Below are 26,996 nucleotides of genomic sequence, written 5' to 3' on the forward strand. Positions count from 1 at the left end.
AGTACACAGTTCGGTTCCGCACTCTTTCATCTTAATTATCCTGGAACAATGAGTCCCTGGTGGCCACATTCTGGTAAGGTTTGTTGGTAGAATAAAGGATGAGCTGGCGGGATGGGACAGGCCTACTACCTTGCAAGATCCGATATCCCTAGCGACCCGGATAGATATGCGATTTCAAGAACGTGCCGAGCAGACCAAACGGGACAAGAGGCCCTACCACCTGGATCCTAGTTCTCCTGAGTCGGCTACCTTGTCTTCCTCCCCTGAGGCCATGGAGGTTGACTGTGTAAATTTGGCCAGCTGCCGCCAGGAGGCGTGTCGCAAAGAGGGAAGTTGCCTCTACTTCGGTAGTCTTGAGCATCTGATTCGTACCTGTCCAAAGAGGTCGGAAAACTCCAATGCCTAGGCTCGGTAGGAGAGGCCACCCTAGCCATTCCTCTCCATCACTGCAAATCTCGGTCTCCGTGTCCTTCGGAGCAATAAAACTGTCTCAACTTTGTTTGCTGTATTCTGGAGCCGCTGGGCTTCCTGACCCATTGCGAATGACCGCCGTAGATGGCAAACCCCTGACCAAGCGCGTCCAGTGTCAGACCGAGTCTGTGGAACTCCAGGTAGGTCTAACGCATTCAGAAAGAATCCATTTTTATGTGTACCCCGGTTTGTCTCACCCCTTGCTCTTACGTCTACCATAGCTTCAGATGCATGAACCAGTCCTAAATTGGAGAACAGGAGAGGTTCTACATTGGGGAGATTCCTGCATGGATCAATGTCTAACCCAGATTCAACCTGTTTCGCCTCCAGCCCAAGCAGTTACCCTGCCAGGGTTACCTTACTCTTACTGGTCCTTCTCTGATGTCTTTGGGAAAAAGGAGGCAGAGAGACTACCTCCACACAGGTCGTATGACTGTCAGATTGATCTTCTCCCCAGATCATCCCCTCCTCGCGGGAGAGTTTATTCTCTATTTCAAGCAGAGACTCAAGCCACGTCTGACTACATCCAAGAGAACCTGGCCAGAGGATTTATCCGGAAGTCATCTTCACCGGCAGGAGCAGGATTCTTCTTCATGAAGAAAAAGGACGGATCCTGCGGCCCTGTATCAACTACCGGGGCCTAAATCAGATCATGGTGAAAAACAGGTATCCATTAGCTCTTATTTCAGAGTTGTTTGATCGTCTCTGAGGGGCCAAGATCTTCACCAATTTGGACCTCAGAGGGGCCTACAACCTGTTCCGAATTCGAGAAGGAGACGAATGGAAAACAGCCTTCAACACCAGAGATGGCCACTACGAATACTTGGTAATGCTGTTTGGCCTAAGCAATGCACCCGCGGTTTTTCAGGAATTTGTAAATGACATTCTCAGGGATCTGCTCTATACATGTGTCATTGTTTACCTGGACATATAAGAGACTCGACACTCAACTTAACGTGATCAAGTAAGGATTTTAATAGTATCCACAAAGTAGTAACAGAAACGTTTAGGTACTAATAATGGACCTTCATCAGTCACTACAAAACAATAGAAATAAAATAAAAAATGAACAAACAAACAAGTTATATACAAAAATGATAGTCAATCAAATATATTGAGAAAATGCAGAACATGCTGGCTGTCAAGAAAATTAGACCAGAGTATATGTGAGGACAGCATGTGAGTCTTGCGTAGTGGCATGGGTGATATAATGAACGTACCCATTATAGTTTGTGTAGGTATATGGGTGGACCCATAAGATCACTTGATGATAGAAATAATCTGTAAATAGGAGAGAAACAACTGGTGGCAGTGGAAGCAAATCATGTGGTAGAAATAATATGAAATGGAAACATACCAGGCTATTTATGAGACTGCTGCCTCTGTTAGAGGAGGTATGGCCAGAATGAGGGCTGGCAGGTCTGTAGATAGAGTATGGGGTTAAAAGTGGGTAGAAGCATAAAGGATGAGCGCTGCCTGTGGAGTCGGTAACTAACCTGTAGAATCCAGGTAGTGTGTGTCGTGCCTGTGCAGCGTGGGTACGTGGTGTCCACCGCTAGTCCGTGCTAATGTGCGGTCTGACAGACAGGGCTAAAAAGGGGGAGGGGGCGGTCATAGAAGCGCCAGTGGGCTAATGAGCTGCTGGTATGTGAAACCGGAAGTGATGTAACAGGAAGCTAATTGCCGTGCGTGTCAGCTAGTACGTTACACACAGGGCTGTGGAGTCGGTAAGCCAAACCTGCGACTCCGACTCCTCAATTTCCCTTACACCGACTCCGACTCCGTCTCCCACATATATTGCTTATATTTAAGTGAAAAATTTATTGTAGTACAATGTGAACATCAGACATTTAATCATTTTTATGATACAATAATCAAGATATTTAGATAGAACATAATATATATTTATTGGAATACAACTTTAGAACCCAAAAAACTGTAATAAATTGTAAATTTGTTATACACTATGTAATGTCGATTACATATACTGTATATATAGTGTGTGTGTGTGTGTGTATATATATATATATACTGTATATATATATATATAACACTATGTAATAAACTATGTAAGTGGCAAAAAAAACAGTTTTCAACAAAAACATACTAAATAACATTTGTGCAGTCTATGAATTTGTTCTAAGAAATAGAATTGCCTCCATCAGATCCTCCTTCATAGATGACCTCAAATCTGACCTAATAATTTTAAGGCTAGAGAACAACCTCTCTACACTAATTTGGGTTGGAGGCAAAGCCGTAACCACATGGGCAACATCTCTAACAATGTCCGGGTATAAAGGAATTGCCTCATGCACAGTCCGTTTTGATGAACAGATGAATTTTGCTATTTCTTTGAGAGCAAGTGAAACATTTTGCTAAAATATGGTCAATCTGCTTGCTGTAGGAGACGAAGTGAAATCTTTTTCCTTCTGGCAACGCTTTGCCTGCTCCATGTCATCCAAATACTTGTCAAAGTCAAACTCCTCATCTGATGAGGATGAAGATATGGCAGCAGTAGCACTGTCATGAACCAAGTCCTCTTGCGCCTGGCAGTCCTCTTGTAGGCCACTCATCCTAACTGCTACCTCAGTCAGAGCTTCTTTTCCTTTAGTAAGTTGTTGATCAACAAGCAGTATACGATGACTTGGGTCCACATAAACAGCTGCCAGAAAAATTTCATTTTCCGATAGCCGTGTCTCTCTCCGTTTCATTGAAGCAGAAATGCCATCTGCGATTAAACCTTCTCTTTGGGACAGGCAAAATAGCAAGTTCTTCCACTCCCTTATGAAAATGCCAGGAGTTAAATCCTCAGCTTGTAATTTTTTAGTCACGGTAAATGGGTGATTAAGCAATTGCTTCAATTCAGCCACCTGTATCGATTGACCTTCGTTTAGGGTTACCTGAGGGTTCGCCATATCTATAAGAAATGTTTTATTTCAAGCAATCGCTCAACCATTAAATAAGTGCTGCCCCACCGAGTGGTTTGATCGACAATTGCCCCTTTCCCAGCACGTCTCTTCAAGATGGAATCAATTTTAGGGGTTCTGGCAGCAATAACCTATTTCCTCACTTTTCCAATCAGATTTCCAGCATGTCCCTCTTGCAGACTATCTCTTATTTCCAGCTGCAACACAGAGCATGTCATGAATATGAAAAGTGTTTTGAAGCAGCTTCAGCAAGATCATCTATTTCTACAGTATAATTTTGCTGTTCTTCTGTTGTAATATCTGTTTGTTCCTCAGTTACATGATCAGCACTGTGACCTTCCATCTCAAACATACTGAATCCTAAATTTTCTTCTAGCTTTTTCTAGCTGTTGTTCATTGCTCTCATTCATCAGTGTAATTGTACTTATCATGTTTGAAGCTTTGTTTGTTACAATAGCAAGAACCTGTTCTTTTTTCAGCTCATAATCTTGCAGAACTTTTTCTACTAAGGCCTGGAGAAACTGGCTGCTGTGATGAGCTTTAGTATCTTTTACTGCCAGTGTCTTGGTAACAATTTCTTTGTTGTCACAAACATATCGAACATTGATGGCAAAATAGTTCACTCTGTGACGTGTGCAGGCATTCATTTTAAGAAACATGAAGCGTCTTTTGAGAGTTTTTTTAAGATCTTCCTTTTGTTTAAGGGCTTCTTCAATCACTAATTTTCTAATACTTTCTCTTTCCAGAGAAACACCAGATAGAGCAGATTTCTAATCTGCTTTTGCTATTGAAAACATTATCTATGAGCTCAAAAACCTTTCAGGTGATGCGGTTTTTAAAAAGATAATCTGCTTTTGCAGCTGAAAACCGTATCCTCAAAAATCGCAGCAAAAACGCTGTGTGTGAATGTAGCCTTAGATCAGGAATAGAACAGCCATTTATTGGACATTTCATAACTTTCCTAAATTCCTATGAAAAAATATTCAGCACTTTCTGCATTGAACTACTGTACCCAATTTATTATATATTTTAGGAGTCGGAGTCGGTCCATTTTATACCGACTCCACAGTCCTGGTTACACATGCTGTAATATGCGTTCCACGAGTAGGATGTCCACAGTATTACGTGCCAGGAGGAGCTATATATTGTGCATGAAAAGAGGCAGGGTGTCCGGAAAGTACATACAATACTTGGTGTTTAGTACAAGCGGCTCTGGAAGAGATAAGAAATGCAGTGTTATAATTTTGCACACATTACTGTTAGGCATCACGTTCCTGTCACTGCACAACAGGAATTCCAAAGCTGTGCCTTCGGCAGTCTCCCATTCCTCTCCAGCCGCAGTGGAGCCTGCTCAGCAGACTCGTCGATCCCAGTGCTCGGCTCACACCAGCATTGTAGATTTGGTTGCTGCTGCTGCCACCTCTGGTCCAGCTATAGCAACACATGCTGGTCAGCAGCGAACGACTCCAGGGACTAAGTCCTCCTTTTGGTCCACTGAGCATGCCCGTGGGACGATCTCTCATTGGAGATCGGAGGTCACATGTTCAGGTCCTTCTCCAGCTCGGATTGGACTATCAGGAAGGTCCCTGAAGAACACTGCTATAAAAGGTTTGCATGGCCGCCCCGCCATGCGCTATGATAGACATTGAGTCTTTTGCTTTAGTGGTGTGTCTGATGATGGATGTATGATTATGGTGACTGACTCATTAAGATCCCCCTCCTTGGTTGTGTATGAGTTAGGACCTTAGACTTAGTCTCTGCATCTAGCACTAGTACTGCTTAGCGCCGCAGTGCAGTTAGCTCTGGTTCCATTTGCGCCAGTGGGCGCCAGACAGTGCAGACACCACAACTCCGCAGTTACCGCAGCCAGCGGCTATCCGTGCGGCGCCGTGCGCAGTTACTAGCGCTTTCCTGCACTGTTCTCACGCTGGTTAGTGGTGACCGCCAGGGTAGTTGTAGCATCCGCTCTGTGCGGTGTACTGCTCACAGTCGTGTCCTGTGAAGCTTAACAGGGCACGGTTATATGAAGGCTAGTGCGGACTCCGTGAGGTAACAGTGTCCGCTCTTGCAAGCACCGGGTAACCGGGTCAGTGGTTACTCACCAGTGCCCGGCTTCCACGTGTTATATCATATCCATCATTGTCTATTAGCAGTTTCCATCGCTGCACGGTGGACTCCAGGCTGTGATCACACCTCATTAACATCTTTATTATTTGGTGCGTTCCGCCAGCCTAACACATTACATAAAGCATGTCAATTCGGGTTTATATGGCACTGAGTCACATTTCATGTTATGTAATGATCATAATAATGGTACATATTATAACTGAAATAAATACATTTATAAGTGGTTTAGATTTCAGATACAGAGATAACCATGGGATTATAAACCAGCCAGTAAGGCTTATTTAGCACTGAGTCACATTTCATGGAATGTGATGATCATAAATAATGGTACAGATTATAACTGAAATAAATACATTCATAAGTGGTTTAGATTTCAGATACAGAGATAACCATGGGATTATGAACCAGCCAGTAAGGCTTATTTAGCACTGAGTCACATTTCATGAAATGCAATGATCATAATAATGGTACATATTATAACTGACATAAATACATCCATAAGTGATTTAGATATCAAATACAGAGATAACCATGGGATTATGAACCAGCCAAGTGGCACCAAGTTAGGGATTACATAGTCACAGTGATAGGAAAATCTGGTAGAAAATCACATGAAGGATAGGAGGTCATAATCACGGTTCAGGCCTTTTGGTGACAAAGTGTCCAGAGAGTGGATCCAGAAGGCCTCACACAGTTTCAATTGTTTTATACAGTCACCACCTCTTCTGGGCTGAGGTACCTGTTCTAAGATCTGGAATTTGAGTTGGGCTATTGTATGTCTGGAGAAAATGAAATGGTTAGTAACAGGGAGAAGTAAGTTCTTAAAGCGGATTGTGGACTTGTGCTTGGATATGCGGTCCTTCACGGCTTGAGTTGTTTCCCCGACATACAATAGCCCACAGGGGCACTTGATTACATCAATTGCGAAGGAGGTGTCACATGTGAAAAAAACTCGAATCTTGTAACCACCTGCTTCCATGCCGACCCCGTCCATTGTCGGAGCTTCATCAACTAGTGCACGCTGCTCTTTGAACTCCTGGGGCATATGTTTTCTTTTGACAGAGCCAAGGTGGGCTTCATATTGTCACACCTCACTGGAGAGCCCCTTGCCTGGCTGAATCGGCTGTGGGAGAGAGGGGGTCCTCTGGTTAATAATCTCCAGTCTTTTCTAGAAGCATTCCACAGGACCTTCGATGAACCTGGTCATGTCACGTCAACAGCCTCAGCTCTTCTACGCTTACGTCAAGAGACTCTTACAATGGCCCAGTACACAGTTCGGTTCTGTTCTAAGATCTGGAATTTGAGTTGGGCTATTGTATGTCCGAGGAAATTAAATGGTTAGGAATAGGGAGAAGTAAGTTCTTACAGCAGATTGTGGACTTGTGCTTGGATATGCGGTCCTTCATGACTTGAGTTGTTTCCCCGACATACAATAGCCCGCAGGGGAACTTGATTATATAAATTGCGAAGGAGGTGTCACATGTGAAAAAAAAACAAATCTTGTAAGATTTTTCTGTATAGGGGAGATGAATGCAATCACCTTTTTGTACATTACTGCATTGTGTGCAGTTAAGGCAGGGAAAGATGCCGAGCTTGGGTCGTTGTAGAAACCGTTGCGTTTTGGTGGATTTTATTGGACCTATGTCGGCCCTAACTAAAAAGTCCCTGAGATTAGGTGTTCTTCTGAAGCAGGGTAGAAATGGCTTAGAAAACTAAGGGAATATCAGGGTGTGCTGTTTGTAGAAGAGACCAGTGTTTGCTGATAGATTTGTGGAGTATGTATGCGAATGGGTGATAGGAGTTGACAAACGCAATCCTACTCCCGAATTCTTGGTTCCTATTTATGCTGGATGTTTTAGACTTGTCAAGAACATTTTGTGGGTAACCTCTTTCCCTAACTTTGGAGTTCATTTCATTCATACGGACCTCCCGGGTTGTTTGGTCAGAAACAATTCTTTTAACACGTTGAAATTGAGATTTTGGAATTGAGGGTTTCATAGGGGTGGGGTTGAAACTCTCGAAATGAAGTAGGCTGTTATGGTTCGTGACCTTAGAGTAGAGGTCAGTGGATAATGAGCCGTGTTGGTCTTTAATAACCATTGTATCGAGAAAATTGATAATAGATGGATCATAGGAAATGGTGAAGCTCAAGCCTGGCCAGGAGTGATTCAGTAGATCATGAAATGCGGATAGGGACATGAACGAGCCCCCTCATATGCAGAAAATGTCATCGATGTAGCGCTTCCATATGATGACATTGTCTAGGAAGAGGGAACATGTGTAGATAATAGTCTCCTCAAAGTGAGCCATATAACAATTAGCATAGGGGGTGCTATGTTCAAGCCCATCACAGTCTCGCGGATTTGTAAGAAAAAGTCATCCTGGAACATAAAGTAGTTCTTAGTTAGAACTAAGGTGAGAAGTTCCATACACATATTGATCTGTGCTATACTAAAGTTGGAAAGTTCAAGGAGGCGTTTGATTGAAAGCAAACCATGCTCATGGGGGATGGAGGTATAGAGATCTTTCATATCTAGAGTGACAAGTAAGGAATCTCTAGGGACCTGACCAATAGAATTGATGACTTCAAGGAAGGACCCCGTGTCTATGAGAAAGGATCTGCTGGTTTTGATGAGTGGAGTGAGAATTTTTTCTAGATATATGGCAATGGGCGAGAGAATAGATTCAGTAGAGGCAACAATGGGTCTGCCAGGGGGTTTCAATGGATTCTTATGGATCTTGGGGAGTGTGTAAAAAACTGGAATGACAGGGTTATGGTTGGTGAGGAAGTCACTATTTTTTTATCAAGAATGCCTGAGTCGCTATGTTTTTTAAGAACCTCTTGTATGCCCTCTTGCATGTGTGATCTTATACAACTAGTTGAGTCATGGGGTAACTTTCTTGTAAATGGTAGTGTCACTAAGCTGACGTAGGGCCTCTTCAATTTAGTAGGACCGATCCATAACAATTATGGCGCCTCCTTTATCAGCAGGTTTTATAATGAGGTGACTGTCATCTTGTAGTGATCTTAATGCATGGTGGTCAACTGCTGTGAGATTAGGTGGATAATGTAAATGACCCTTCTCCATGTTGGCTTTAAGATTGCAGAAGGAGGTCTGTATGAAGTTGATAAAAGTTTCTAAAGCGTTATACCCGGTCGGTGGCCTGAAAAAACTCTTGGACCTGAAACCCAGGTTAACTACAGAAAGGTCGTCTGAATCCTGGCTAACCTCTGTTATGGCTGACATATTAGGTGAGGGTTTAGAGAAATAAACCCTTAATCTAAGAGAACGAAAGAAACGCTAGAGGTCTATTTCCAAGTCAAAAGTCCTATACTTATAGGAAGGACAAAATGAGAGCCCCTTTTGAAGGACATTATATTCCACAATGCTTAGAGTGGGTTCATGGTCTGCAGCATTCGGAGGTGCGTTATGAAGTAATGCATCATGCCAATTTTGGCATGCGTTTGGATGCATTAGTATCATTGCTGCCAATGGGCGCGTTAACGCATCCGTAACATAGCATTAGTGCCGCTATGTAACGGGTCCCGTTGAACGCAGGGCCATTAATGCAATGTGAACCCAGCCTTAGTGTTCGTGATGAAATGTTTATCACTAAAAGGCACATACCTGAGACAAGGTGGTGAATGCTTGGGTCTGGTTGCCCCTTTGGTCTTTGCTCCCGTCTGGTCATCTTCATCTTTGGGGTCTCCTTCGTTGGCCTAAAAAAGGTTGTGAGGTTGATGAGGGGCCTCCACGGTCTTGTTCTGAACCAGAGGTCGAGAGTTCGGTTGATGATCTGTGACCCGGTCTTGAGGAGGTTAATCTGGCCAGGCTTACCCCCATATCCCTATACAAACTATAACGGATACATTCATTATATCACCCAAGCCACTACGTAAGATTCACATGCTGTCCTCACGTATACTCTGGTCTAATTTTCTTGACAGCCAGCATTGTTCTGCATTATCTCAATATATTCTATTGACCATCAATTTTATATATACCTTGTTTGTTTGCTCATTTTTTATTTTATTTCTATTGTTTTGTAGTGACAGATATAGGTCCATTATTAGGACCGAAACGTTTCTGTTACTACTTTGTGGATACTGTACCATTAAAATCCTTACTTGATCACATTAAGTTGAGTGCCGAGTCTCTTGTTATACACTTTATGGTGTGGGAACCTACTCTGGCACCTCCCTATGGCTGTGCACATGTCTATTTGTTCACACTGTTGTTTACCTGGACAACATTCTTATCTTCTCTGCAGACTTGGCCTCGCACCGGAGGCAAGTACGTCTGGTCTTACAAAGACTCAGAGTGAACTGGTTTTATGCCAAGTTTGAGAAATGCCTTTTTCAACAATCCTCTTTGCCTTTCCTCGGTTCCCCGAGAAGCTGTCTGCTGTCCTCAAGTGGCCTCGTCCGTCTGGGCTGAAAGCCATACAATGGTTCCTGGGGTTCGCCAACTACTACCGGCAATTCATTCCACACTTTTCCAAGTGGCACCCATCTCAGCTTCAACCCGTAAAGGTGTAAACTCCAAGGAATGGTCCCCCGAGGCAGAGGAGGCCTTTGTTTCGCTTCCATACCCGTTCTCCATCATTCGAATTCTAATGACGCAATTTTTTCTAGAGGTAGATGCTTCCTCCATAGGTGCAGAAGCGGTTCTCATCCAGAAATCGTCTACCGGTCGGATGATCTCGTGTGTTTTTTCCTCTAAGGTTTTTTCCACCGCAGAGAGGAACTATTCCATTGAAAATCTGGAACTGTTGGCAATCAAGTTGGCCCTTCAAGAATGGAGACACCTCCTTGAGGGAGCTGTTCATCAGGTAATCATTTTCACCGATCATAAAAACCTTGCTTACCTCCAATCCGCACAGAGGCTGAATCCCCATCAGGCCCGGTGGGCCTTGTTTTTGATTTAATTTTGTTCTTCATTTCCATCCAGCTGACAAAAATATTAAGGCAGACACACTCTCCAGAGCCTTCTTGCCTCCTGACCTTGAAGAAGAACCCCAACACATCATTGAACCATCAAGGTTAGTGTCGGTAGCCTCTGTTAATCTGGCCTGGCTTCCCCCTGGAAAAATTCTCATGACCACCTCGGAACGGAACCGTGTCCTTCGGTGGGGTCACTCTTCCAAGTTAGCCAGTAACGCCCGTCACAAAAAGACCCTGGAACTCATTACCCGTTACTACTGGTGGCCCAACATGGGCAAGGATATTCGGGAGTATGTTTCAGCCTGTCCTTCGTGTGCCTGTAACAAGACTGCTATACATCTGCCAGCCGGTCAACTTCAGCCTCTTCCGATTCCGTCCACTCCCTGGCAGCATATCGCAATGGATTTCATCACAGACCTTCCCATCTCTTCCGGCTGTTCTCTTGTTTGGGTCATCATGGATTGCTTTTCTAAAATGGCTCACTTTATTCCACTACTCAGTCTTCCGTCTGCCCCAGAACTTGCGAATTACTTTATTCAGCACATTTTCTGTCTCCATTGACTCCCTCTCCACATTGTGTCTGACAGGGGTGTCAATATCACCTCAAAGTTCTGGAGAGCAGTCTGTAGACTAGTAAAAATAGAACTGGACTTCTCTTCTGCGTACCACCCACAAGCCAATGGGCAAGTGGAGAGGACCATTCAAATCCTGTCTGGATTCCTCTGCCACTTCATCAATGCGCACCATGATGACTGGGTAGAGTTACTGCCCTGGGCGGAATTCTCCTACAACAACCACGTAAGTGAGTCTTCTGAAAAATCTCCCTTTCAGATTGTCTTTGGACTCCAACCCGGAGTTTGCCTTCCTATCTATGGACCTTCTGGCATTCCTGCAGTGGATACCTTCGCGGAAGAATTCTCAAAGGTGTGGAGTGACACCAAATTCGCTTTGGAAAGCGCCTCTCAATGAATGAAGAAGCATGCGGATAAGAGACTTTTGTATGCTCCCACCTTCCGACCCAGTGATAAGGTATGGCTCTCCTCCAAGTACATCCGTCTGAAGATGCCTTCTTACAAATTAGGTCCCCGTTTCATTGTTCCCTTTGAAGTTCTAAGACAAATCAACCCGGTTTCTAACAAACTGAAATGACCTGCTTCTTTACATGTGCCTAACTCTTTTCATGTCTCCCTCCTCAAACCAGTAGTTTTGAGCTCCTTCTTTAAAGACCCGGGTGCCACTCCTGATCCTGTCTCTGAGGATGATGTCTTTGAGGTAGAATGTATCTTGGCCACTAAGAAAATAAGGGGTAGGACCTTTTATCTGGTGGACTGGAGGGGCTTTGGTCCTGAGGAGGTCATGGGAGCCTAAAGAGAACATCCAGGCTCCTCTCCTACTAAAGAGATTCTACGCAGGCTTGAAAAAGAGGGGGCGTAAAGAGGCGGATACTGTTTCATCTGTGCCCGTATCTCAGCGAGACCGTCAGTGGGGTCCCTGTCCCCATGCTGCAGTGGTCGTACCTCAGCGAGACCCTCATCGGGGTCCCCGTCCTCATGTACCTCTGCGAAACCTCCGGCGGGGCTCTCACTCTCAATCCATTGCTTGCTGTCCTGCTTCTTCCCCTGCTCCCTGGCGTGCGGCCAGCACATCCCCTGGTATGAGATTACGGCCGTGCGTGCACTCTCTAGGTCTCTTAAAGGGGCAGCGTGCATTTTTCAAAAAAAGTAATTAATAGTGATGAGGGAACATGTTCGCCACTACTCGTTACTCGCCCGAGTATTAGTGTGCTCGTAGTACACGGCGAGCAGCGAGCATTTCCGGGATAGCTCAGCAGGAACTCATGTCTCCACCCAGCAATTTTGGCGGACTTTAGAGACCCAATCATGCTGCAGGGATTGTCTGCCAGGCTATGAAACGCCACAGCCATCTTTGTTGTGGTCGTGCAGTGATTGACTGGCCGCACAGCATCATCAGAGCTATAAGAGACCGGGCACCGCTATGCTCGTCACAGTCACATCCAGAATCAGACAGAGCAGGGATAGCTGCTGCCGATATAGGGTCAGAATTGGTGCTTTATAGGTGTGGGTTCTAGCATCCAAAATCCTCACATCCAGCTAAACCCACAGTCCTTCTAAGGACTATTAACGGAGTATATAGGTTCCAGCTATAGGCAGGTGGGGTAGCGTACGTCACTCTATACACATCAGTGCAAGGGCTGCAGGCACTGTATGTGTGTATATACAGCATTGCATACATTAAAACAGTCCATTCCCTTCCTGCATCAGCAGGGGTAGTAAAACTACTAGCCTGACCACCACTAGCATGATTAGGCACATGGCAGCAAAGCACCCGACTTTGTGGGCAGAACCTGTCTCCAGGAACACTGTCTGCAGGTGACAACACTTCTTCTTTCACTGTTTTGCGTACATGCCAATCCCCAGTTCCACGTGCCTGTGAAGATGCTTCCAGGCCTGCACCTGTTATTGCCCACAGTCAATCAGCACCATCATCAAGTCCGTCCGCGTCCTTGTCCCAGCCCAGCCTTCAGTTGTCTATACCCCAGTCATTGGAACGCAAGCAGAAATACCCAGCCAATGCACCACAGGCCACATTACTTAATTCGCACATCTCTCATCTGCTTGCACTCGAAATGTTGCCTTTTAGGCTCGTGGAGATGGAAGCTTTCTTCAACTTAATGGTGGCGGCCGTCCCAAGGTACTTGGTCCCCAGTCACCACTATTTCTCCCTGTGTGCCATACCGGCCTAACACCAGCATGTGTCTCACAACATTACCCGTGCCCTCAACAATGCTGTTACTGGTAAAGTCCACCTAACCACGGACACATGGGCAAGGACGGTACATCTCACTGACGGCACACTGAGTTAATATAGTGGAAGCCGGCACCCTGTCGGACTTTGGGATGAAACACATCCTTCCCACTCTGAGGATTGCTGGCCCTACGTCAGTCAGGGTTGCTCCCACAGTATACAGCTCCTGCACCTCTTCCTCCTCCTCTTCTTCAGCCTCCATCTCTGAAATGAACACATCAGTCAGAAGCTGGAAGCACTGCAGCACTGCCTCAGCCAAGCAGCAACAGGCTGTGCTGAAGCTAATCTGCATAGGTGACAAACCACACAATGCAGAAGAGTTGTGGACAGCGCTGAAAGAGCATTCAGATATTTGGCTGACCCCACTGAACCTGCAGCCAGGCATGGTTTGTGTGACAATTGCCAGAAGCTCACACATGTACCTTGCCTGGCCCATGTGCTTAACCTCGTGGTTCAACGTTTTCTCAAAAGCTACCCCGAGTTGCCTGATCTGCTGTTGAAAGTACGTTGTATGTCTGCCCATTTTCAAAAAGTCAGCGATAGCTTTAGCAGCCCTTGCTGGGCTTCAGCAGCGTTTGCAGCTTCTGCCTCACCGACTGGTGTGTGATGTCCCCATGCGTTTGAACTCTACACTACATATGTTGCAAAGGATTTCTGAGCAGAAGAGGGCAGTTGTTGAGTACCAGCTTGAACAAGGCCGTCGATATTCAGGTCAGACACCACGTATAAGACCTCAGGGTGGACATGGATGTCAGACATATGTACCATCCTCTAGAACTTTGAGGACTGCACCAAGATGGTGAGCAGCAATGATGCCATAATTAGCATGACCATCCCACTTCTCAGCATTCTGAAAACCTCTCTGCTCACAATAAAAGAAAATGCATTGCAGGAAGACCATGAGGACATTGAGCCAGAAAACTTCCCAGGTGATTACACTCAGCCCAGCCTCATGTCGTTGCAACATGGATTGGTAGACAAGGAGGAAGAGGAGGAGGAAGAACAGGAGCTACTTTCATGCGCTGTAGACTGTACTACAAGCACAGCTGTCATACTGTCTGTTCAGCGGGGATTGCCTGAGGACAGGGAGGAGGAGTATGAGGAGGAAGAGGACATCATGGTCAGTTGTCCTGTTGGTGAGGACATGGAAGGCATGTCTGTTAGTAGTTTGGCACGCATGCCTGATTTTATGTTGCGCTGTTTCCCGTGACCATCACATTATAAAAATTTTCTGGGACAATCATTACTGGTTGGTGACACTTTTAGACCCACGTTACAAGGCAAATTTTCAATCTCTTATTCCAGAGTTAGACAGGTGTCTAAAAATGGTGCATTACCATAGGGCTCTTGCAGCAGAATTATTAAAAAAATTCCCATCTGAGAACGCTGGCAGCAGATGTCAGAGTTTGTTGTACAGCCAAGGAGTCCAAGCAAGAGAGACAGAAGTACAATCCAGGTCAGGCAGGGGAACAATGGCAAAGTCATGGGAAAATTTTCTCCGACCCTCCCATCGTGCCGCCGCAGAGGCAAGGGGTGCTGTCACTAGAAGTTCAATGTTTTGGGAAGATGGTGAGGGAGTACATTGCAGATCGTACAAATGTCCTCCGGGATTCCTCTGTGCCTTTTAGTTATTGGGTATCCAAGCTGAACATGTGGCATGAACTGGCTCTCTACGCCTTGGAGGTCCTGGTCTGCCCTGCTGCTAGTGTTCTGTCAGAGTGGATTTCGAGTGCCGCTGGGGGAATTATAACAGGTAAGCGCATTCCCCTGTCAACTGACAATGCTGACAGGCTGACCCTTGTCAAAATGAGCAAGGGCTGGATTGGGCAAGACTTCGGTACACCTCCAAATGAAAACACCAAAATATAACCTTAAATGCATTGTCTTTTTTGGAGAGGTGTATTATCAGGCAAGTCTTGACAAGCACACATGGGTATCTATCCGCTTCCTGGGTTGGTCTGTTTGCTGTTAGCCTCCTCCTTATCCTCATCATCCACAACCAGTAGAACACCAGGCTGAAGGGATTGTGTGATGCAAAAGTAACTCAACTTTTGGCAAGGGTATTAGATAATATTTCTATTCATATCACTGTCTCTGAGCTGTTGCTAGGGACAAACCTATCTCGTTGAACACATTGTGGCTTCATATCTATGAAGCTGTGTTCGCCCCTCCGTTTTGTTATTTTCTTTCATACATGGCTTCACATTTGTAATTTAGTTTTTTAATTTCATTATATCTCCTCATTGTCCACGGCTACATGACCAGGGTTAACGTGTTCTGTGCTGCTACAGGCAGTCCAATTTTTTGCAAGGGTGTCCATAATGCCCATAGTCTATTTTTTAAAAAAGGTAAGCCCCATTGAGGAATTATTTGTCAGGTCATGCACTCCATTACAAGTCTCATAGACCCACACTCCTACATTGGCCCTACTTCTTAACTTTGTTTCCTGCAATGTCTCTTCCTTATTTCCGAATACATGACCTGGGTGAACGTGTTCTGTACTGTTATAGGCCGGTGAATTTGGGGAAATAGAGGGCTGTGATGGCAATAGCATATTTTGAAAAAAGGAACCCACCCTTGTGTAAGAAAAAGTCCTACTGAGAGCTGGAAGAGTCGGGAAGAAGTTCCACAGACGATCTCTTATCAAGCTGAGGTTGAAGGTTTATTCGGAGATACACGGCAAAACAGATACAGAATAACAGAGGAGTTGGAATATGCGGGCAAAAACAGGAATTCAGACAGGCAGAGATTTGCTAGGAGGTCTAGCGGTGATAAGGCTCTGTGCCCTGGCCATGGTGAGGCACAGTGGCATGATGGCGATGGAATGGCCCCGATCGACAGTAACAGGGGCTTCTTATACATTACCAGAACAAAGAAAGCTGCATTTTGCTGCAGAGAGCGTTAACATTATAATTCTAAGGCGTTTTCATGGTAATCTACAGAAACGTGGTTTAGAAAAGAGAATATAATGACATAATACGAAGATATTAATTAACATTTCTTCAAGCAACACTAAAACCCATAAGTCATTGGTATCTATGGCTACTGTCCTAAAATCTTATCATTGTCTCCAGTCTAGGTCCCTAAATTCTTACATCCTGACATTTTAACTACTCTACTCTTCGCTACCACACTATCACGTATAAGCATACTGACCATATATTTGGTAACCTGTGACCCTATTGATTGATCCAATCTTCCTCTACGCACATCGGCTGAGGTTGCTAGGAGACATGATCTCATTTTCCATCCTCCATTTAATACATTTTATCAGCTCTTTTGTAAAAGTTGAATCTTCTCTAACTTTCAACAAAATGGCTGCTAGAGACAACATGGCCGCTCAGTATATTATGACTGACCATTCTCTTACAAGTCCCCCTCTTGTACTCTATCCAGAGTACAACATACAGTACTGTAATATTCATGGGTGAATTACTGAAAATAAGAATATTGAGGTAATTCAGCACTTTATGCACGTGTGTGTGTAAGGCAAATGTCCCTAAAAATAGAACAAACACATAATAAAAAAATAATTCAAAAAATAATTCAAATAGCCCCGAAAAAATAAGTTGCACAATAGTCAAGTCTTTTGATCTTTTTCTTCTCATTCTTTGTCTTCTGGATTTTCCTGATCTTCTCCCCCTCTCACACTATCAGAGTCCCACTGTATAGTGTGAAACATCTTCTCCTGATCATCCAATAGGTTCATGGTCCCAGGAGTCGAGTATGAAAATCTTCAGCTGACCTGGAGGAAATAGGAAAAAAAAAAGTGGAGTATCAGTCCTTACCAGAAATCTCAGTAAAATAATTAAGAAGTCTACACTGATTGATATGAACCATTGTAATCACCTTTTTAGCTAGAAAATTTGAGCAAAGACTTAATCATTGTTGTTGGGATGTAAAGCACTAGTCTATCATTAACCCGTTTGTAGTACAAGCACTCCCCCTCAATGGGCAGGGACTCAAGGGAATTGAACAGAGATGAGTCTCCATCCTTCTCCTGTGCTTTTACGAGATCTTGAAGAGAAGAATAAACAAGGGGGGGCTCTCGGGGTTTTTTTAGTAACTGCAGCGATGACTTCTTGGGGATATTTGTCCTCGCCTGTGAGTGCAGCTTCCCTGGCTGCGTGATCTACATATGCATTGCCAAGGATGTGGGGGTCAGGAATCAACCTCTGGTGTCCTTTGATTTTACAGAAGGACCATAATTTTGGGAATTCTTTACCCCGTTGCTCAATTTGTTTTAGAATGTCTGCATGCTGCAAGGGCTTGTTCTGAGAATCAACCATCCCCCTAAGGGCCCATACATTAAGATATAGAGTGAGTGACGACACAACATATGCGCTATCACTGAAGATATTCATTGGCTCTGGACACATGACCTGTAAAGCTGCTTCCAACTCAGCTCTTTGAGCGGAGAAATGACCAGGGAGTTTATACTGCAGCAGCAATGGCATAGCTGGAAACCACACAGCGAAGCCTGTGACGTAATGCCCCTCATGCCAATAGCGAGCTCCGTCGATATAGGCACATGGGATTCCCTCTTGAAAGTCTGCTCGGAAGGGAGAGGGAGTAACATTAGCCTGTTCAATTTGACAATCGTGACTTTTTCCTGCATATTGCATCATCTGGGCTAAGTGATATTTCTCACCCACTTCGATTTGTAAGTCTCTAGTCTCAAAATCAATGATCCATTGGGCCATTCTCTGTGAATTAATACCTGAAGCTTTTCCCTTCAGCAAAGTTTTTAAAGTGACATGCAGGGTTTGTAGAATTAAAGGAGCAATGCTTCACTTGATTCATAGTCCAGTGCACGCCCAGTAGGTGCTTCATGCACTGAGTGAATCCTTTTTCCACGGGGGTCAGCACCTGGAGTAATAACCTAGGGCATACAACTGACTAGACACTTCTGGGCTTTCTTTGGGCCATTGTAGTATGTAGTATATATGTAGTATGTATGTAGCATGTAGTATGTATGTAGCATGCATGTAGTATATATGTAGTATGTATGTAGTATGTATGTAGCATGCATGTAGTATGTATGTAGTATGTATGTAGTATATATGTAGTATGTATGTAGCATGTAGTATGTATGTAGCATGCATGTAGTATATATGTAGTATGTATGTAGCATGTAGTATGTATGTAGCATGCATGTAGTATATATGTAGTATGTATGTAGTATGTATGTAGCATGCATGTAGTATGTATGTAGTATGTATGTAGTATATATGTAGTATGTATGTAGCATGTAGTATGTATGTAGTATGTATGTAGCATATATGTAGTATGTATGTAGCATGTAGTATATATGTAGTATATATGTAGCATGTAGTATGTATGTAGTATGTATGTGGTATGTATGTAGCATGTAGTATGTATATAGCATGCAGTATGTATGTAGTATATATGTAGTATGTATGTAGCATGCAGTATATATGTAGTATGCATGTTGCATGCATGTAGTATATATGTAGTATGTATGTTGCATGTAGTATATATGTAGTATGTATGTTGCATGTAGTATATATGTAGTATGCATGTTGCATGCATGTAGTATATATGTAGTATGTATGTAGTATGTATGTAGTATGTAGTATGAATGTAGTATACAGTATATGTAGTATGCATGTTGTATGTATGTAGCATGTATGTAGCATGTAATTTTTTTTTTAATTTTTTTTTTTTCATTCAACACATTAGCCGGATGATGGGACTACTACTGTCCCATCATTGGCTAATGTGTCAATCACTGTCATGGTAGCAGGCATCGCCCGATGGGACTTGTAGTCCCATCGGACGATGCCTGCACAGACCCCCGAAGCCTGCACAGCCCCCCGGCAGGCCGGCACAGCCCCCCCGGCAGGCCGGCACAGCCCCCCGGCAGGCCGGCACAGCCCCCCGGCAGGCCGGCACAGCCCACCGGAGCCTGCACAGCCCCCCTGGCAGGCCGGCACAGCCCCCCGAAAGGCCCGTACAGACCCCAGAGAGGCTGTACAAGGGAAAAACAGGATTTTTCTTATTCCGATACCGGAAGTCCCATAGACTTGAATGGGACTTCCGGTATCGGAATCGGCGAGACCGATACTTTTTTTTAAGATCGGCCGATCCATTCCGATCCGATACTTTGAAGAATCGGACGGTATCGCTCAACTCTAGTCAGGGTTAATCAATGCAGCAGCTGCCGTAAGGGCGCGCTTCAATCCCTCAAAAGCCTGTAAGGCGGTTCCCTCTACATTAACAGGGTCAAAGTCATTATCAACATTTTTCAATAAATCATACAGTGGTTTAGCCAAATAAGCAAAATCTTCAATGAATTCTCTGGAAAAATTAATAAGACCCCAAAATTTTCTGAGTTCAGTAATATTAGTTGGTATGGGGACAGCCTGAATAGCTTTAACCCTATCATGCATGGGCTTCTTTCCTTCTGCTGAGACAGACACACCCAGAAATTTAACCTCTGATTTCATCAATTGTACTTTATCTAGACTCATTTTGAGTCCTGCCTCTTGTAAAGCCTGACAAACATTTTCAAGGGTTTCTCTGTGTTCACATTCATCGACAGTTTGAATCAATAAATCATCCCCATACTGTAAGACTTTGTCTCCGTAACCAAGGGATTCTAACATCTGAGCCAATGCCTGATGGAAATACACAGGAGAACTGTGAAATCCCATGGGCAACCGCGTGCGAAGCGGAGTGCAGATTCAGGTGTTAGGGGTACTGAGAAAAAGCCATTTGCAATATCCAAACAAGAAAATACCTTACAATCACTCCTCAGCTGCGACATAACTTCAGGGACAGATGCAACAAGGTGGGCTGCTGAGGGAGTGTACTTATTTACAAGTCTCAGGTCTACTACCATTCGAAAACTGCCATCTTCCTTTTTTACAGGTAGAATAGGACTGTTACATGGAGAATTACCTTTCACAACAACACCTTGTTTCTCCAATTCACTGACTGCTACCCTTATGTAAGGGATGGCGTCCTCCGGAATACGGTACTGAGCTGGAAAGGTGGCAGTTTTTCACCATCAATTTTAACCTGAGTTTGCATTAACCCACAATCAGTTTTCTTTGAGATCCACAATTCAGGGAACTTTTGCTTCAATTCATTCTTTAAAGCATCATTGTCAGCATTTTCAACATTTTCACCAGTACATGCTCCGAAACTAGCAATGAGTAATTTATGACTCTCCTCCTCCTCCACAGGGACAATTACAGAACAGATAGTGGCTTCTTTGTTCCGCCACAAGACTTTGTTACATAAATCAACAATTCCCATTGCTCCCAAAACATCAGTTCCCAAAATAGTGTGCCGTAACTGTGGGTTTACCCAAAAAGCGCATCGAAGACCCCTTTGCTTCGATCCCCCTGTGTCCTGAAATCTCAGGTTTACTGAACGACTTTTTACTGCTTGAATACAGGAGCCCCCAAATTCTACCAAAATTGGTAGTCTCAGGCAGTCCAGGGGGTGACTGCAATTTGTGTCTTGTTACTAAAACTGAGGCTCCTGTATCGATGAGGATGTCTTCCCAAGGCAGCCCCTCTATTCTCCCTCTGACATAAGGTCTACCGTCCTTGCCCAGGGAAAGGGGGGCAAGGAGGGTAAAGGGAACAGGGGGAGCACTCCATCAATCAGTGTTACCTGCCGTGGGAAGCCCGAAAAATCCATCATCCCCATCTGGACTCGGCTTCCGTCCAACAGCTGCCACCTCCGCCCCAAAGAGATCCTTAGTCAGGGTCCGGTCCTCATGTTCCCGCGGCTCCTTAATCAGCGGAGCATAGGGACGAGGAGGAGTGACCCCTCCCTGAATAGCTTGGATCTCCGGGTGCGGATGAGTGAAAGCTATTGGGGAGGGAGCAGGAGCAGAAGGCTCCTGTGAGACTGGGTTAACCATTTGAAGAACGTTGTACTGCTGATACTGCCTAGGGTCATTCACTGCTGGATACGGAGGTCTAACTCCGAAAGGTGGTCTGGAGAACTCCCGGGTCTGTTGGGGGTTAAATGGTGCCCGGGGTTCTCGGGGAACAATCCCTGGCACAAGGTTGGGACAAAAACGTCTAACATGTCCCAGATGTCCACAAAAATAACACAAAGGGGGGGCCTCTCATGGGATCCCTTGGGGGCTCTGCCGAACGGGACCTGCCCATTCTCGGTACCTGGCCATACCCCCCCGGAACCCCTGGCCTCCCCGAATCAGCAGATACACCCCGAGGTGAATGGTATGCAAAAACATTAGACTCATCACCCCTCACCTCGGATTGCATCGTCCTAACAAAACACTCACTTACTTTCCTCCCAATTAGGCAACATTTTTTTAATAAATTTAAGATGGACCAGGAACATTTGGCCTGGGATTTTTTTCTCTCGGGGTTGAAGCAGCATCACACCTAACCTAGGGTCTGCATGTGCTGGAGCTGTCGGGACAATATATCTTTCCTCAACTGTGTCTGCATAAGCTGGAGCTGTTGGGACACTATATCTTGTTATGTACTACTTTACTCATTCTCCTAACTCTTCTCCATTCTACAACTGTATTTACATCAGCACTGTGTCTTGAAGCTGCAGTGTCCATCTGTGACATAACTGCTCTCAGCTGCTGCTGCTGCTCGCACCCCTCCTCTCTGTGCTTCCGTGCTAGCTCCAGCATCTCACTGAGCTTTTCTGATCTCTCCCTATATGCTGCCCCTCCCCGGGTGATCATGTTAACATATTGTTGTGTAGACTATTTATCAAGAGCCTGATCAAAGGTTATGACTGTCTTACACAAAGCCACTACTTGGCTATTAGCTTAACCTAGCAAATTTTTTCCTATCTAGTTCCCTGTTCTCTGTGGTAAACCAACGCATACAATTTAACCACGTGGTTTCCACATTAACCCCCTCCAGCTGGGGTGTGCCAGCATATTTCTCTGCCTGCTTCCGTAACCACTCCATATTTACAGTGGTCTACAAGGACGAGTTTTACTCTGTTCTAGTATCAACAAATGCAATTTAAGCAAAGTTAGATACTCACACCTCTCTCGAATGGAAGACCTCCTGCAGGCTGGGTCGACCAGATATCAAAAGAGGTGCAGCCGTAATTCCAGCCTCACTCGTTAGCTTGCCAGCCGTCTCCCCACACCCTTTTAAAGCTTCTTGCTACCGGGCACAAAAAAATTCTCACGTCCTTGTAGATAGCTTCTTCTTAGTTACTCATCTTTTTATAGTCTTTTTCTTTGTCCGTGGTTTTCTTATAAAAAAAATCGGGCAGGCGGTCTCGGAGCGATCACGAGAGGTTCTCCTTCAGGCTGGCTTACTTTGATCGGTTTCACGTGTGGCCACATGCGTTTCTTTTATTTTTTCTCTTCCTCTTCCCACCTCCAAGCCCTCATCTGCGGCTTCTTCCGGTGGTTCTTCTGGAGGCAGCTCTCCGGAGCCGCTCCTCCTGGCTGGCAATCGCCACTTGTAAGAAAAAGTCCTACTGAGAGCTGGAAGAGTCAGGAAGAAGTTCCACAGACGATCTCTTATCAAGCTGAGGTTGAAGGTTTATTCGGAGATACACGGCAAAACAGATACAGAATAACAGAGGAGTTGGAATATGCGGGCAAAAACAGGAATTCAGACAGGCAGAGATTCGCTAGGAGGTCTAGCGGTGATAAGGCTCTGTGCCCTGGCCATGGTGAGGCACAGTGGCATGATGGCGATGGAATGGCCCCGATCGACAGTAACAGGGGCTTCTTATACATTACCAGAACAAAGAAAGCTTCATTTTGCCGCAGAGGGCATTAACATTATAATTCTAAGGCGTTTTCATGGTAATCTACAGAAACGTGGTTTAGAAAAGAGAATATAATGACATAATACGAAGATATTAATTAACATTTCTTCAAGCAACACTAAAACCCATAAGTCATTGGTATCTATGGCTACTGTCCTAAAATCTTATCATTGTCTCCAGTCTAGGTCCCTAAATTCTTACATCCTGACATTTTAACTACTCTACTCTTCGCTACCACACTATCACGTATAAGCATACTGACCATATATTTGGTAACCTGTGACCCTATTGATTGATCCAATCTTCCTCTACGCACATCGGCTGAGGTTGCTAGGAGACATGATCTCATTTTCCATCCTCCATTTAATACATTTTATCAGCTCTTTTGTAAAAGTTGAATCTTCTCTAACTTTCAACAAAATGGCTGCTAGAGACAACATGGTCGCTCAGTATATTATGACTGACCATTCTCTTACACCTTGGGTAATTGTTTGTCAGCTCGTGCACTCCATTACAAGTCTCAGAGACCCACACCCCTACATTGGGCCTACTTCTTAACTCGGGTTCCTGCAATGTCTCATCCATATCTCACACTACCTGACCTAGATGAACGTGTTCTGTACTGTTATAGGCCAGTGAATTTGGGGCAAGAGGGAGCTGTGATGGCAATAGTATATTTTTAAAAAAGGAACTCCCCCTTGGGGAATTGTTTGTCAGCTAATTGTTAGGGGCTAGCGGAACGCACCAAATAATTATGATGGTAGAGGTGCGTTCGCAGCCCGGGGTCCACCGTGCAGAGATGTAACCTGCTGCTAGCTAATGGCGGATAATAGCACGCTCGGGTTACCTCACCCGGAGTGTACGAGGTGAACCCTGTTACTTCACAAGGTTGCACTAATATGCTATGAGCGCAAGCGATGTGGTCACAGAACTCTGTCCAGAGGCACGGAGTCAGAGTCCTTCTAGATCCACTTGCGCACGGGACCGCTGCAGCAGCGCTAGAGAGTGACGCTAGGAAAATTCTGTGCCCTGTTAGCTGTCACAGGGTACAGCGGATAGAAATGTTCCGCCCAGAGGAACGGGAGATATGGCCGCACTATGGCGCTAACCCTTTTGCCTTGACTGGAGCACTGTGACACATGCTTTGCCGCCATGAGGCGCTGACTCACGCTAAACTAACCCTAACACATACGTATCAAAGGAAGGGGTTATTTAATGAGTCAGTCACCAGTTCCATGCATCCATCATCACTCACACAAGTATCAACAAAAGTCTATCTTAGCGCATGGCCGAGCGGCAATGCGACCCATTTATAGCAGCATCCTTCCGGGACCTTCCTGATGGTCTAATCCAAGCTGGAGAAGGACCTGAGCATGTGACCTCTGATCTCCAATGAGAGATCGTCACACGAGCATGCACAATGGACCAAAAGGAGGACTTAGTTCCTGGAGTAGCTTGCGGCTGACAAGCATGCGTTGCTATAGCTGGACCAGAGGTGGCAGCAACAACCAAACCCACAGTGCTGGTCTGAGCAGAGCGCCAGGATCGACGAATCTGCTGAGGAGCCTCCTCTGCAGCCGGAGAGGAATGGGAGACTGCCGAATGCAAGGCACGGGATTCCTGCTGTGCAGCGACAGGAACCCGACGCCTAACACTCATGCACTTCATTACAAGTCTCAGAGGCCCACACCCCTACACTGGGCCTACTTCTTAACTGTGTTTCCTGCAATTTTTCTCTTTTTTATTTCTCCACCTACCTGATCTAGATTAACATGTTGTGTACTGTTATAGGCCGGTGAATTTTGGGCAAAGGGGGCCGTGATGGTGTAGGTACATGCGCCGACTGGGGATGGTACTTTTTCGGCCGCAAACAGACTGGAGACAGAAACCAACGTGTGTTCAAACAGGTCCTCTTTATTGGCCGTCCTCTCGATGACAACAGCACCACGACAGCTCCTACGCACAGGCCCAGGTACCTTTCACCTCCTTCTCTCCCCTAAAGCGACGTCCCTCACGGTTCTTTCACTGTGGCTGCCTTAGGCCCACCACCACAGCGCTTCCCCTGGCCGAGTCCGTCTGTCTGGTACCCCGGATGTCCTCTGTCCTGTGGCTATCCTGTCAGGGCAACCCCCCTGACTGTCTTTACTTCTAGTCCCTTCCGGAGCTCGTCCTTCTTCCTTCTCCTCCTGAGCTGCGCTGAACTCCTCCTGGACTAGATTATCCCCCGGGACTCTCTCTTTTTATTCCCTTTCCTGGGAATTCCTCTCCCAAGTCCCTGTAACTCCGCCCACCATGACTTTGAGGTTTCTTAAGCATTAGCTGCTGTTATGTCCTTTCCCTGCTTTCTTTTGTCTCCCTCTAGTGGCCAAACCTCAGTACTGCCCCGTCTCCTTTTCCTGCTATTCTTTGTCTCCCCCTAGTGGCCAAAACTTGGTCCTACACCATCTCTTCCTGATTCCAGCTGTTTCCCAACACGTATATATAAATTCACGGCAAGCATATTTACTGCACATCTTTACATTCACTTTTCTTCTTCAGACAGGTCCATGGGTCAGTCCACTTCCCTACAAGGGCACTTCTATATTTATAAAAAAGGTATCCCCATTGGTGAAATGTTTGTCAGCCTATGCACTCCATTACAAATCTCAGAGACCCGCACCCCTACATTGGGCCTCCTTCTTAACTGTGTTTCCTACAATGTCTCTTCCTTATCTCCGATTAACTGACCTACATGAATGTGTTGTGTACTGTTATAAGCTGGTGAATTTGGGGCAAGAGGGGGCTGTGATGGCAATAGTAGATTTTGAAAAAAGGACCCCCCTTGGGGAATTGTTTGTCAGCTCATGCACTCTATTACAAATCTCAGACACCCACACCCCTACATTGGGCCTACTTCTTAACTGTGTTTCCTGCAATGTCTCTTCCTTATCTAAGACTACATGACCTAGATGAACGTGTTCTGTACTGTTATAGACCTGTGAATTTGGGGCAAGAGGGGGCTATGATGGGAATAGTATATTTTGAAAAAAGGAACTCCCCCTTGGCGAATTTTGTCAGCTCATGCACTTCATTACAAGTCTCAGAGATCCACACCCCTACAATGGGCCTACTTCTTAACTGTGTTTCCTGCAATGTCTCTTCCTTATCTCCGACTACCTGACCTAAATTAACGTGTTGTGTACTGTTATAGGCCGGTGAATTTTGGGCAAGGGGGCTGTGACGGCACTAGTATATTTATAAAAAAGCTATCCCCATTGTGGAAATGTTTGTCAGCCTATGCACTCCATTACAAATCTCAGAGACCCACACTCCTACATTGGGCCTCCTTCTTAACTGTGTTTCCTGCAATGTCTCTTCCTTATCTCAAACTACATGACCTAGATGAAGGTGTTATGTACTGTTATAGGCCGGTGAATTTGGGGCAAGAAGGAAATGTGATGGCACTAGTATATTTTTAAAAAGGTACCCCCATTGGTGAAATGTTTGTCAGCCTATGCACTCCTTTACAAGTCTCATAGACCCTCACCCCTACATTGGGTCTACTTCTTAACTTGTTTTCCTGCAATGTCTGTTCCTTATCTCCGACTACATGGCCTGGGTGAGCGTGTTGTGTACTGTTATAGGCCGGTTAATTTTGGGCAAGGGGGGCTGTGATGGCAATAGTATAATTTTTAAAAAGGTACCCCCCCATTGGTGAAACCACATCCTTGTTGGCAAAGACTTGATAACATTTATGAGATTTAGATTTGAATATGCTTTGTGAACAATACAAACATTAACCAATCAAAAAAATATAAAAAACATCTTTAGAAATGTTTAATAGCTCTGTAATAAGATGACAATTTAGACTTTTCAAACTGTAGGCATAAATGTTCTTCAAAACATAAAAAAAAATTATATATACCTAGTCTAAAACCTTAAGAATTGTGTTTGAAAAC

At 44.9% G+C, this 26,996-nt stretch overlaps 1 protein-coding gene across 1 annotated transcript in view; it reads left to right on the top strand.

Moving 5' to 3' along the window:
- The first annotated feature begins 542 nt into the window (after nt 1-542).
- Nucleotides 543-26,996, top strand: part of LOC141072950 (uncharacterized) — a 38,197-nt gene continuing 11,743 nt past the window's right edge. The window contains exons 1-3 of the mRNA XM_073560234.1: nt 543-611; nt 10,251-10,358; nt 10,478-10,568. Of these exons, the coding sequence (XP_073416335.1) occupies nt 543-611; nt 10,251-10,358; nt 10,478-10,568 (268 nt within the window). The remainder of the gene's footprint in view (nt 612-10,250; nt 10,359-10,477; nt 10,569-26,996) is intronic.

Source organism: Dendrobates tinctorius, unplaced genomic scaffold, assembly GCF_039654945.1.
Source record: "Dendrobates tinctorius isolate UK_male_01 unplaced genomic scaffold, ASM3965494v1 ptg000293l, whole genome shotgun sequence".
In the NCBI taxonomy this organism is placed as follows: Eukaryota; Metazoa; Chordata; class Amphibia; order Anura; family Dendrobatidae; genus Dendrobates; species Dendrobates tinctorius.